The sequence below is a fragment of the Enoplosus armatus genome, chromosome 11 (assembly GCF_043641665.1).
Source record: "Enoplosus armatus isolate fEnoArm2 chromosome 11, fEnoArm2.hap1, whole genome shotgun sequence".
Classification (NCBI taxonomy): Eukaryota; Metazoa; Chordata; class Actinopteri; order Centrarchiformes; family Enoplosidae; genus Enoplosus; species Enoplosus armatus.
Window position 1 is genome coordinate 24376158 of NC_092190.1, and position 12352 is coordinate 24388509.

The 12352-nt window shown below is 46.3% G+C and overlaps 1 protein-coding gene across 2 annotated transcripts in view; it reads left to right on the forward strand.

The window, feature by feature from the left end:
- The window catches only part of itgav (integrin, alpha V), a 29030-nt gene that overhangs the window by 12302 nt on the left and 4376 nt on the right, over positions 1-12352 (forward strand). For both annotated transcript variants that reach the window (XM_070914061.1, XM_070914060.1), the window contains 21 exons: positions 656-778; positions 1118-1162; positions 1552-1595; positions 1729-1785; positions 2947-2999; positions 3766-3841; positions 4308-4437; positions 4535-4632; positions 5281-5374; positions 5465-5510; positions 6078-6185; positions 7443-7498; positions 7573-7727; positions 7958-8095; positions 8293-8360; positions 8547-8691; positions 9368-9460; positions 9828-9907; positions 10861-10941; positions 11756-11861; positions 12266-12352. The exon at positions 12266-12352 is cut by the window's right edge and continues 72 nt beyond it. In XM_070914061.1, coding sequence (XP_070770162.1) covers positions 656-778; positions 1118-1162; positions 1552-1595; positions 1729-1785; positions 2947-2999; positions 3766-3841; positions 4308-4437; positions 4535-4632; positions 5281-5374; positions 5465-5510; positions 6078-6185; positions 7443-7498; positions 7573-7727; positions 7958-8095; positions 8293-8360; positions 8547-8691; positions 9368-9460; positions 9828-9907; positions 10861-10941; positions 11756-11861; positions 12266-12352 — 1883 coding nt within the window. The remainder of the gene's footprint in view (positions 1-655; positions 779-1117; positions 1163-1551; positions 1596-1728; positions 1786-2946; positions 3000-3765; positions 3842-4307; positions 4438-4534; positions 4633-5280; positions 5375-5464; positions 5511-6077; positions 6186-7442; positions 7499-7572; positions 7728-7957; positions 8096-8292; positions 8361-8546; positions 8692-9367; positions 9461-9827; positions 9908-10860; positions 10942-11755; positions 11862-12265) is intronic.

The following is a 12352-nucleotide window of genomic DNA, read 5'->3' on the forward strand; positions in this document are numbered from 1 at the left end:
CTCATTTCTGTTCTCTCCTTGTTCTCTCTTTGTTCTCTCTTTGTTCTCTCCTTGTTCTCTCCTTGTTCTCTCTTTGTTCTCTCCTTGTTCTCTCCTTGTTCTCTCTTTGTTCTCTCTTTGTTCTCTCCTTGTTCTCTCTTTGTTCTCTCCTCTCTTCCCTCCTTGTTCCCTCCTTGTTCTCTCCTTGTTCTCTCTTTGTTCTCTCCTCTCTTCCCTCCTTGTTCTCTCCTTGTTCTCTCCTTGTTCTCTCATCTGTTCTCTCCTTGTTCTCTCCTTGTTCTCTCATCTGTTCTCTCCTTGTTCTCTCCTTGTTCTCTCGTCTGTTCTCTCCTTGTTCTCTCCTTGTTCTCTCCTTGTTCTCTCGTCTGTTCTCTCCTTGTTCTCTCCTTGTTCTCTCCTTGTTCTCTCGTCTGTTCTCTCCTTGTTCTCTCCTTGTTCTCTCCTTGTTCTCTCCTTGTTCTCTCGTCTGTTCTCTCCTTGTTCTCTCCTTGTTCTCTCCTTGTTCTCTCCTTGTTCTCTCGTCTGTTCTCTCCTTGTTCTCTCCTTGTTCTCTCGTCTGTTCTCTCCTTGTTCTCTCTTTGTTCTCTCTTTGTTCTGTCCTTGTTCTGTCCTTGTTCTCTCCTTGTTCTCTAACGTTCTCCTCCTCTCTCTTCAGGTCAGCTGATTTCTGATGACGTCTCTGAGATTTTTGCTCGGTTTGACAAAAAGTACGTCACCCCGTACGGAAACACCCTCGCCACCAAGTCGGCCAGCGCTCAGTACGACGACAGTTACCTAGGTAACCACACACACACACTGTCCAGACAGCGTAAACTTTGAACATGGACATGTTTCCCTCAGTGGTCTCCTTCCTGGTTGTTGTTTCAGTTGGTTACCAAAGATCTCTCAGTCTCCATCCGTCAGACATTTTACTTCATTTAACTGTGACGTGAAGAAGTCCGAGTGAGGTCACAGTCAGTCATCCAGGTTAAAATGCTGTCAACGTGTCCTTAATAGTGTTTTGGGAGGACAGTGACTGAACTTTGAACGAGACGAGTTCGGCTCCATTTCGGAAGAAGGACTCGGTTATTAGAATCAGAAGCTCTTTGTAGTCTCACTGAGTCTCTGTGTTCACCAGGTTACTCTGTGACAGTCGGAGACTTCAACGATGACGGAAAGGAAGGTAAGACTGCATCAATAACTCACCAGGTCTGCAGTATAGACAAGAATTATTTACATGCAGCAGTTTTATTCTCATTATTAGGACTAGGAGATTCATTGATTAGTCATCAACAGAAGATTAATCTGCAACTATTTTGATAATCAATTAATAATAATAATTTTTCAATCAAAAATGCATTTGATGATTCCAGTACCCTGTTTGGAATCATCACAGGAAAGTGAAAAGTTTATAAAACAAGGCGTCTAATGACATCGATGGACAAGTTCCACAAGTTTATGGCATTTTCGAGACCAAACGATTAATTGATGAATTGAAAAGATATTTAATAGATTAATTGATAATGAAAACTAGTCAGAGTTATGTTTCCAAGTGTTTTCTCACCTCCATAGATTACGTGACTGGAGTACCTCGCGGAGAGAAGGCACTGGGTTATGTAAGTGTTACACACACACAGTGATGTCCCGTGTTCGACCTCCTGGTCAGCGTTAACAGCAGCGTCGGACAGTTCATGTAGTGAAGATCTGTTTGTGTGACGCTCAGCTGACGTCTTGTGTTTGATGTTTTAGGTGAACATCTTCAACGGCCTCAACATGGAGTCCATGATCAACTTCACAGGAACGCAGGTGAGCTGCAGGACAGCACAGATATGTATCATGAAATCTGATCAAACCACACCCCCAGAGTCCTGTATCTGCACGAGGCCACCGACAGACCCCCTGTCCTGTCCCCAAGGACACAGTCGTGATTCTAAAATAGTTTGTTGGTGGAACAAAAAAGGCTGGACTCGAGCACACACGTGTTCTCTAAAGAACCAGCGTTTGGATTTAATAACGTCATAACACATCATCTGCCATCACACACAGACTAATGTTAGCAGAGTGTAGCACTGATACCAAACTGTAACCTGGTCTCTTTCATTTGTAAAGACCTGGACCAGGAAGAGGTCTGGAGAGTCAGGCGGGGCGGGGGGGGAGGGGCTGAGGCAGAGTTAATGACAGAGTTCCTCTTCACTTTCCTGTCCGTCCTCCATAACTCGCCCTCTGAGCCTCTCTTTTATCTGTTTCCTGCCACCACCCCCCACCCCCCCCTCCCTTTGAAGCTCTGTCACCTCACAGCTGTCTTTTAATATTTCTCTGTCTCTGTATTATGAGACGTTGCACATTGATCAACATCACTGTAACTGTGCCATTAAAACAACAATAAAAGACACAACATGTCCAATTAGAAACAGGATGAAAAGCTGCAGGACGTGCACGAGGCAGGAAGTTCAAACACGTCAACATAAAGACACGTTACAGACATGAACAGGGTCACTCTCTGTTCACCAGGCTTTTGGTTTCCGTCCTCTCTCTAAAAAGACATTAATCTTTCCGTCTCAATCGTTTCTCTCTCTCCTCTGACGTCATGTCCGTCTCATGTTAGCCTCTGACTTTTTTGAATCGGCTCCTTTTGTGGTTTGGAAAACTCATGATGTTGTACAAGTCAAACCGCCAAAGACGTGACCTCAAAGTCAACACGTCAGCCCAGAGACGATGGATATTTCTCAGCAAGAATTTTAACGATGAATTTTAAAGATGTTGTGAAGCTTTGCTGCTCCTCCTGAAGGATCTCCACCAGGAGGTCACAAAACAGCCGATTGAGTCGGTGCTAACGTGGCTCCTCGCCTCCCTCCCTCTCTCGCTCCTCCTCGTGGGGATGTGGGGGAGGAACTGTATTTACCACACAGCATCTCAGCTGTCCCACAGTGTGTAGAGATGAATAATGTTGTCCTCTCTGTCCTGTAGATGGCCGCCTACTTTGGACATTCTGTCGCTGCTACTGATGTTAATAAGGACGGGTGAGTCTGACACATCTGATTAGACTCAGAGAGGTAATGTGGAGAACAACTTTAAATCACATTTCACTAAAATAACACAACATCAGTTAGCTTAGCATAATCAGACATTTCATTCTAAACTGAATACTACTCACTCTGAAGCACACCGGCGTCTCCACGTCTGCAGACAGAAACATTTACTAAGAACGATCTTTTAACCTCTAAAAATGTCGGTTTTGGAAGTTATGCTAGCTTGTGATGCTGCAGCGACTTCCTGTTTACATAGTTTATTGCTCCTGATTGGACAGCACTACATATGTTTCCTAGCAACAGATTTACACAACACTAGTCTTTACTAGCTGAGACATTTCTTAGTTTTAATGGTGCAACCTGATTTAGTGAATCACTAGTTAGAAAGTAGTTAGTAATTACTGGGAACTGAGGAAGGACTTCATGACCTCTGAGTCCATTTTAATATCAAACGATTAGTAACACGCCTGCAGTGTGGTACCCGCTGGTGGCAGTAATGTGTCAGGAAACGCTGCCAATTAAAAACAGGAGGAGTGGAGGTAAACAACGCCGGTGTGAAACAACTGAAAACAAACACTTTACAGCTGTTTTATGAGGCAGGAAACACATTCAGCATGTGAGAAGTGTGAGAAATGATGAAAACACTAACTGAGAGAGACGCCCAGACATCCAGAGAACCTAGAACCTAGAACCTTTAAAGATCATTCCAGATGTCACAAGAGCTTCACCTCCGTCTGTCTGTCTGTCTGTCTGTCAGTTTGGTAGATCTGTTGGTTGGAGCTCCTCTCTTCATGGACAGAGGGTCGGATGGAAAACTGAGGGAGGTGGGACAGGTAGGAAACACACACGCACACACACACACACGCACACGCACACACACACACGCACACACACACACACACACTCGCACACACACACACACACACACACACACACGCACACACACACACTGCTTTGCAAAAAGTACAGTTATTCAGTTACTAAAGTTTGTGATGCACTAATCTAATCGTTACTGAATAGATTTAGATCCAAACATACACTAACTCACACATCTTTCTTCTCTGCGCTCCCTCCAGAGGAAGCAGAGATGCAGATAAGAAAGCAAAAGTGATATTTAAACTTGGTCAGATGTGACTGAACTGCACAGTCAGAGGAGGGAGGATACTCTGAAGCCAGACGAGTCCTCCTCCTACACACTGACAGTACTGAAGACTGAACACAGTACACACTGCTCACTGCAGAGGGTGTCACCAAACACTACTGAAGTAATAACAATGATTGTGTGTGTGTGTTCTCCAGGTGTCTGTGTACCTGGGTCATGGTGGATTTTCCTTCCACCCTCCTCAGATGCTGACAGGGTCGGAGGTTTACGCCAGATACGGCTCTGCTATCGCAGCGCTGGGAGACCTGGACATGGACGGATACAACGGTAAGAGACACACACACACACACACACACACACACACACCTCCCTGACCTCGATAGTTCCTGCTTCCCCTCACGTCTCTTTGATGTCACCCCTCCAGATGTGGCCATCTCTGCTCCTTATGGAGGCCCCGACCATCACGGCTTGGTCTACATCCATAATGGCCGCCCTCAGGGGCCTGACCCGTCGCCTTCGCAGGTAAATACTAAATCCACATCAAAACCACATCTATTCATTAGCCACATTAGCGACGTAGCTCCACCCCTTTGGTCGAGACTGACGTGTCTCTACAGATATTCAGTGGATGAAGGTGTTCACGTTCCTCAGAGGAAGAATCTTAAAGACTTTGATGATCCATTTCCTCTAGCGCCTCCATGAGGTTGACATTTGAGGTCCAGACTGAAACATCTCATCAGCTGCTGGATGGATTGTGATGAGATGTGGTTCAGACCTTCATGGTCCCCTCAGGATGAACTGTAATAACTTTGGTGATCCTCTGACTTTTCAATGACATTCATCAGCTTCAGCAGGACTCTGTGTTTACTGCTGAGTAGCTAATGTTAGCATGCTAAACATCAACGTGTTAGCATTGTCATTGTGAGCATGTTAGCATGCTGACGTCAGCGTGTCCACACTGTATTCCTGGCGATGCCTGTAAATGTAGTTTTTACAGTCTGTCTCCATTCAGTAGCTGTTGATCGTATCACATGATGTTCCTCAGCAGATGGAGCTGGTCTGCTCAGATGGAGTGTAGGAACATGAAGGAAGCTCTATACTACAAAAACACATCACACATTTTCCTCTCGCTCGTTGTGAGTTGACTCATGACTGTGTCTCGTCTCTCAGGTCCTGCAGGGAAAATGGGCATCCAGCTACATGCCTGCTAGCTTCGGATACTCCATTACTGGAAATACTGACATTGACCAGAATGGATATCCAGGTACACACACACACACACACACACACACACACACACACACACAGGGATCACGTGAACTGCTGCTGTGATAAATGTGTCTCTGTCTTTCAGATTTAATAGTGGGAGTGTTTGGAGCAGACAAAGCTGTTTTATACAGGTAATCATACTGCGTGTGTGTGTGTGTGTGTGTGTGTGTGTGTGTGTGTGTGTGTGTGTGTGTGTGTGTGTGTGTGTGTACCCCTGCTGTGTGTCTGTGAGGAGTTTAATGAGCGAGGCCACCTCTGATATCAAAGAGCTGCTGTTCTCTCCTACTGACTTTACAGCTGCTGTCAGGACACATTTAACCCCTTCAGAGTCCTGTTCTCCTGCTAATTCATTTACTTTATTCCTGGAGGTGTACACTAAATCTACATGAACCTTTTACACAATCCTTCAGAGTCAAATCTGAACACACAGACATGATACGCATATTGTTAATCTCCGAAAGCAGTATGGGAATTGTAGTTTCCAAAAGAATAAGTTTATATAGTAATAAGTTTTGGTACTGGTAAACAGTAACCAGGTTAGTATTTCTTCCTTGGAAGCGTTCTCATCTTTTGTGTTCAAGCAGCAAGATTTTAAAAAAGTGAAATCAAACTTTGATGAATTGAACCGTGTGATTCATAGTGAATGTTAACAACACTGTGTCTGTCTGTCTGTCTGTCTGTCTGTCTGTCTGTGTCAGAGCTCGTCCAGTGATCAGTGTGAACGCCACGTTAGACATGACGCCTCAGATCATCAACCCAGAGGAGAAGACCTGCAAACTTCCTGGTACAGAAACACTTGTGTCCTGGTGAGTTTACTTTTATTTAATGAATCTGTCAAATGTCACTGAGCGCCTCATCGTTTCTTTTTACTTTTCTTTTTACGCCCTCGCCAGAATCTTCCAACATAAACAGACACACCCATCTTCACTGTGGATGATTGAATTTGCAATATTGTCTGAAATGAAGACATAACTGAGACATTTTCCTGAACAGGTACCAGGTGAGCTGCTGGACGCTCTGACAGTAAACTGTGGCTGTTAAAGTGAACCGCTGTTTTAGACAAATCATTCCAACTGAAATGGAAAACTTGAGCTGTTGCAGCGAGCGATAGACCTGCAGTGCTGAGAGGCCCTTTACATTAAGACTTTCATTTTTATAGTTTTTTATATTTCAGATGATTTTTTTTCAGTGTTGGCATTAAAACATGCTGTTTGCAATGCCGACACAGAGCCGACAGGTCCGACAGGTCCGACAAGTCCGACACAGAGCCGACAAGTCCGACACAGGGCCGACACAGGTCGGACACAGGGCCGACACAGGTCGGACACAGGGCCGACAGGTCGGACACAGAGCCGACAAGTCTCTGTGGACTGAGACCTGTGCCGACAGGTCCGACACAGGTCCGACACAGGTCCGACAGGTCCGACACAGGTCCGACAGGTCCGACAAGTCCGACACAGGTCCGACACAGGTCCGACACAGGTCCGACACAGGTCCGACACAGAGCCGACAGGTCCGACGCAGGTCGGACACAGGTCCGACGCAGGGCCGACACAGGGCCGACAGGTCCGACGCAGGGCCGACACAGGTCGGACACAGGTCCGACGCAGGGCCAACAGGGCCAACAGGGCCGACACAGGTCCGACGCAGGGCTGCTGAAGACTGTAAATCTCTTGCTGCCTGGGTCGGTCTGCTCCTGCTGCAGTTTTGTCACATTTTGATTTGATTTATTTGTCTCAAACAGAAGTTAACAAAGTGTTTTACTGTCGGGGTTCCTGCAGAGTGTAAACATTAAGCCACATAGTTAATGAGGTAACTGTCAACAGTGTCATGTTCCATCGGTTGAACATGAGATGAGATGCATCTGTCCCCAGCCATGAGACAGTTAGCTTAGCTTAGCATAAAGACAGGAAACAGTGGCAGGCAACTAGCCTGGTTCTGTCCAAAGAACATTCACATTCAGCTACCAGCAGATCTGAGAGTAGAGAAGTGCTATAGTCTAATCTGATCGTCTGCCTCTGTCCTGGAAGAGGTCTCCAGCTCACTCTGTGTGTGTTTTCCAGTTTTAAGGTGAAGTACTGTCTGAAGGCCAGCGGACGTGGAGCTCCAGCTACTCTCAGTAAGTGAAACACATGAAGTTCACTGCTTGTTGTCTGGCGACAGTTCTCAGCTCTCTGATTGGTCTCCCTCCAGATTTCCGCGTGGACCTCATGTTGGACCGCCTGAAGCAGAAGGAGGCGACTAAACGCGTCCTCTTCCTGCACAGTCGGACCTTTCAGTACTCAAAGAACATGACGGTGTCCAACGGCAAAGCCCCGGCCTGCGAGGAGCAGAACGTCTTCCTGAGGGTGAGGAAGAAGAAACTCTGAGCTCCAACATGATGAACCTGTGCCTGTGCAATGGGGGGTTAGCATGTTGTAGCATTAACAACAGATTGTGTATGATAGAAATGCAGTTTACAATCCTTCCAACATGCAGACCTGACTGATGAGAGCGTCTGCAGCTACATCTGAACCACAACGTTTAACCTCCTCAGAATCAGAGTTGAAGTGTGTTTACGTCTCTGTCTGTCTCCCAGGACAACCGGGAGTTTCGGGATAAGATCACTCCCATCTCCGTGGCGATGGAGTACAGTCTGGACTACCAGCGGGCTGCAGACCAAACTGGACTGCTGCCCATCCTGGACATGTCCGCCCCGACCAACGTCACCAAGCAGGTACCACCACTGTGTCGACCTGTCAGCACTCACACTGAAGGAGCTGATGGATGTTTTCGGATGTCTTCGTGATGACGGCTCTGTTGTATCATGATGATTTTTGTGTGGCTTTTGTACTTAGTTTTCATTTCTTCTTTTTTTTGTTTCTTTCTTTTGTTTTTCCCTCCCCTTTCCTTCTTTACTCTTCCTCCCCCCAGGCTCACATCCTCTTGGACTGTGGAGACGACAACATCTGTAAACCGGACCTGAAGCTGTCAGTGAAGAGGTGGGAAACTGCTTATAAACAGGGTGACGTTGTAATGAACGCAGTGAACAGAGAAACTTATAATATTCACCTCTATTAACGTAAATGCCAACAAATTGCATTCCTTTCTATTTTCTTGAATCAGGAAGGTGAATCAGGCTGAAACACTTTATTTAGTGCGTGTTGTTGTTCTTTCCGTTGCCGCAGCGACCGTCAGCAGATCTACATCGGCGATGATAACGCTCTGACTCTGGAGATCAGCGCTGAGAATCAGGGGGAGGGAGCCTACGAGGCCGAGCTCCACGTCTACCCCCCACAGCAGGCCGACTTCACCGGGGTCGTCCGCAGTCAGGTGATCCCCTACAGCTCGGGAACATGAAGGACTCTCTAAGTAGACGCGTGATTCTACAAACAGAACATCAGTACCGACGTGAAGCCTGCTTTACATTCAGTTATTAAGACTCATTCATGTAACCACTTAAAGACTCTTCATCTTTAGCCTTTATCTGCATTCAGAGTTCAATTTCACGCACATTTTAAGGTGTAATAGACCTGAAGCTACATGAAAGGTGTTCTGTCGACTGAAGCTTGTTGCAGCTCCTGTAGTGTTCATGGACCAGCGCCTGATGTTCAGTGGTTCTTTGTGCCGCTCTGCAGCTCACAGTGCCTTTGTCTTCCTCTTATTTGGGGTGAGATTAGTTTGGGCGGTGAGGCAGAGTCTGAACGTGGGTGTTGGCCACGCTGGAATGATTCTAAACAATATTTACGCACTCAGCTGGTATCTCCGTAATAACAGCATCTCAAACTCAGAATAAAGCTGCAGCAGAGAACACGTCACAAACACTCACGCTAAAAAAGAAAGAAACTTTTCCCAGAAAACAGGAGCAGATTTTGGCAACAATTCCCAGGAAGAACCAGGATCTCAATTCACTTTAGATCTAGATCAGCAGGGAAACCTTGTTCTCTAACAAACAGCCCAGTTTTGTCCTCAGGTGTTGGATAAAACTGAGATGTGTTGTGTGTTACAGACCCTCAGCAGGCTGTCCTGCGCTTACAAGAAAGAGAACCAGACCAAGATGGTGGTGTGTGACCTGGGAAACCCCATGAAGGGAGGAACCAAGGTCAGTGATCACTAACTGCCGTCACATGGCAGTCCTCCTCCTCCTCATGCTGCATTCAGGAGCTCCTCTGACGTGTTTGTGTGTGAATGTTTCTGATTAGTAAACACTGATAATGAAACGCTGACAGGCAGCTGCTCAACATCAGAGGTGGCCAATCATTTTCTACGATGCAGGAAATATATGCCTCTACATGTAACCTTCATTTCTGCTTATAAACACCAGTCAAACAGGATCCAGTTCTTTGCACCATGAGAGTGTGTCAGAAGCACACCCTGCATACTGTACATCACACACTTTTCCAACTCAACATGATGCTCTTTACTGTCTCCTCCTGCTTTCTGATTGGTCCTGTGCTGTGATTGGCCAGGTGCTGGCAGAGTTGCGGTTCAGCGTGCACCAGCTGTCGGAGGAGGACACCTCAGTCAAGTTTGACCTGCAGATGGTCAGGTACAGTCTTGTTCCACTCGCACCAACCTATCGAGCCCGAGTGACGTCAGGAACACACAGACATGATACTGATGAAGATGTTTAGATTCACTTTCCTTTTCCATAAATCTGATTAGAAATCATGGAAAAAGACGCTCCTTCGAACTGCAGAACTTGCCTGCGAATCCTCCTGTTTCCTTCAGGCTCACAGTGATCAGTGATAGTTGTCTGCACATCCATGAGGACGCTGCAGACAGGAGCTGCTAACAGCTGATTCAGCTGCGTTAATGTGAACAAATATTTAAAATATAAAGGTTAAGGAGCTACTGAGACTTAAAAACAACACGTCGCTGGGAAATGAACCACTTCATTGTGCGCTTGTGTAGCGACACCTGTCCAATCAGAGCTGAGTATGTAAATTACAAGCTCAACTGAACGCGCCTGCGAGCTTCAGGCCTCAGAGGGAACAGAGAGTCTGGAACAGGTCCAGGCTTCACATCAGCATTCATTACAGAGAGCTGCTGTTCTCCTGACGCTCATTTCAATGACAAAAACTCTGTGAGGAAGCAGCTCACAGACGAGGGAGGGGGAGAAAGTGAAGTTATGTTAATGACAGGTCTCAGCTGGTCTCAGCCTGAAGCTCAGGCTTCTTCAGGTTTCAGGAGTTGTTAGATTTCTACAGGTTTTGCTGAATGCTTAAGCTGTTTCCTTCTGTTCATTCAGACTTTTCAAACAGTCCAGAAGCTTCAAACATCTATTTTAACAAAGTGAAGCATCTCTGGATACATGAAGTTGACTCTGAGAAGAAGTCATGACTGAATGTGACCTTTGTCAGGTCGAAGGCAGCAGCGCCACCCTGTGGCTGCTTCTAGCATAGCAGCAAAACACCCTCACATCCGTCTTCTGAACGTTTCTGTTCTCACTTGTAGTTCAGACATTTTCATGTGTGAAGATAAATTCTGTTTGTGTTTCAGCTCTAACCAGTTCAACAACACCAGTCCTCGAGTCTCCAGCATCACCAAGCTGGCTATCCTCGCTAAAGTCTCCATCAGAGGGTAAAACACACACACACACACACACACACACACACACACACTTTAACGTACTGTATAACTGAACATTTTGTTCCAAACGTTTTATGAATATAAGTAAGTTTAATTTAAAGGTATGGTATCATTAAAGCCTTAAAGCGGCTATAATCTATATTTTTATATTAACAATGGATCACATGACTAGTTGTATGTTTTGGTGTTTCTGATCGTGAATCATCAGCTGAGTCTTTACAGTGACTCTCAGCTCCTGGTCTATCTGTCCTGGTTCACTCTCGGCTCCTGGTTTATCTGTCCTGGTTCTCTCTCGGCTCCTGGTTTATCTGTCCTGGTTCACTCTCGGCTCCTGGTTTATCTGTCCTGGTTCACTCTCGGCTCCTGGTTTATCTGTCCTGGTTCTCTCTCGGCTCCTGGTTTATCTGTCCTGGTTCTCTCTCGGCCCCTGGTTTATCTGTCCTGGTTCACTCTCAGCTCCTGGTCTATCTGTTCTGGTTCTCTCTCGGCTCCTGGTTTATCTGTCCTGGTTCACTCTCAGCTCCTGGTCTATCTGTTCTGGTTCACAGACAGCAGACAGACTCAGTCAGAGACCAGCTGCTGAACATAGTGCAGCATTTAGCAGCTACAGAGCCAGATGTTTCCCTCAGGAGGTGGAGGAGACCAGAACCAGAGCTAACAGAGAGAGAAGACTGGACTTCATTCATCAGGAGACTCAAACACATGAAGGACCATGTTGCTGTGTGTAAATAGCAACTGTCTGTGAAAATATGTCAGTATTGTGTTTACAGTGTGTGTGTGTGTGTGTGTGTGTGTGTGTTCCCAGGACGTCGTCTCCCAGCCAGGTGCTGCTTCCCATCGCCAAATGGAAACCTAAAGAGCCTCCTGTGGTTGGAGACGACATTGGACCACAAATAGTTCACGTCTACGAGGTACACACACACACACACACACACACACACACACACACACACACACAGTACATACAGATATATGAGTGTGTATCTGTACATGCTAGATGTCAGGGTGTCCTGAGCCGGATCAGGATCAGGATCAGGGTTGTATCAGGGTTGCAGCTGCTGTGTGAAGCCTGATCCATGTCCATGATCCACACTGGACATTTGCAGAGTTTAAGTCTGTTTGTAACGAAGGTTTTTGAGTTGCATCCTATCAAAGACTTGATATTTCACTTTCAGAATCACGGCTGTCTTTATGATCAGTCTGTAAAAGCTCACGTTCTTCACAGGCAGGAATAACAGACAACAGGAACCACACAGTGGCTCACCACATTATAGTTTAAAGCAATAATCAATAAAGAGATCAATCGTGCCCTCAGCTCCTGAACAGCGGGCCCAGTACCTTCAGCAAGGCGGCGCTGGTGGTCGAATGGCCGTACCAGTTTAAGAACGGCTCGCTGCTCTAC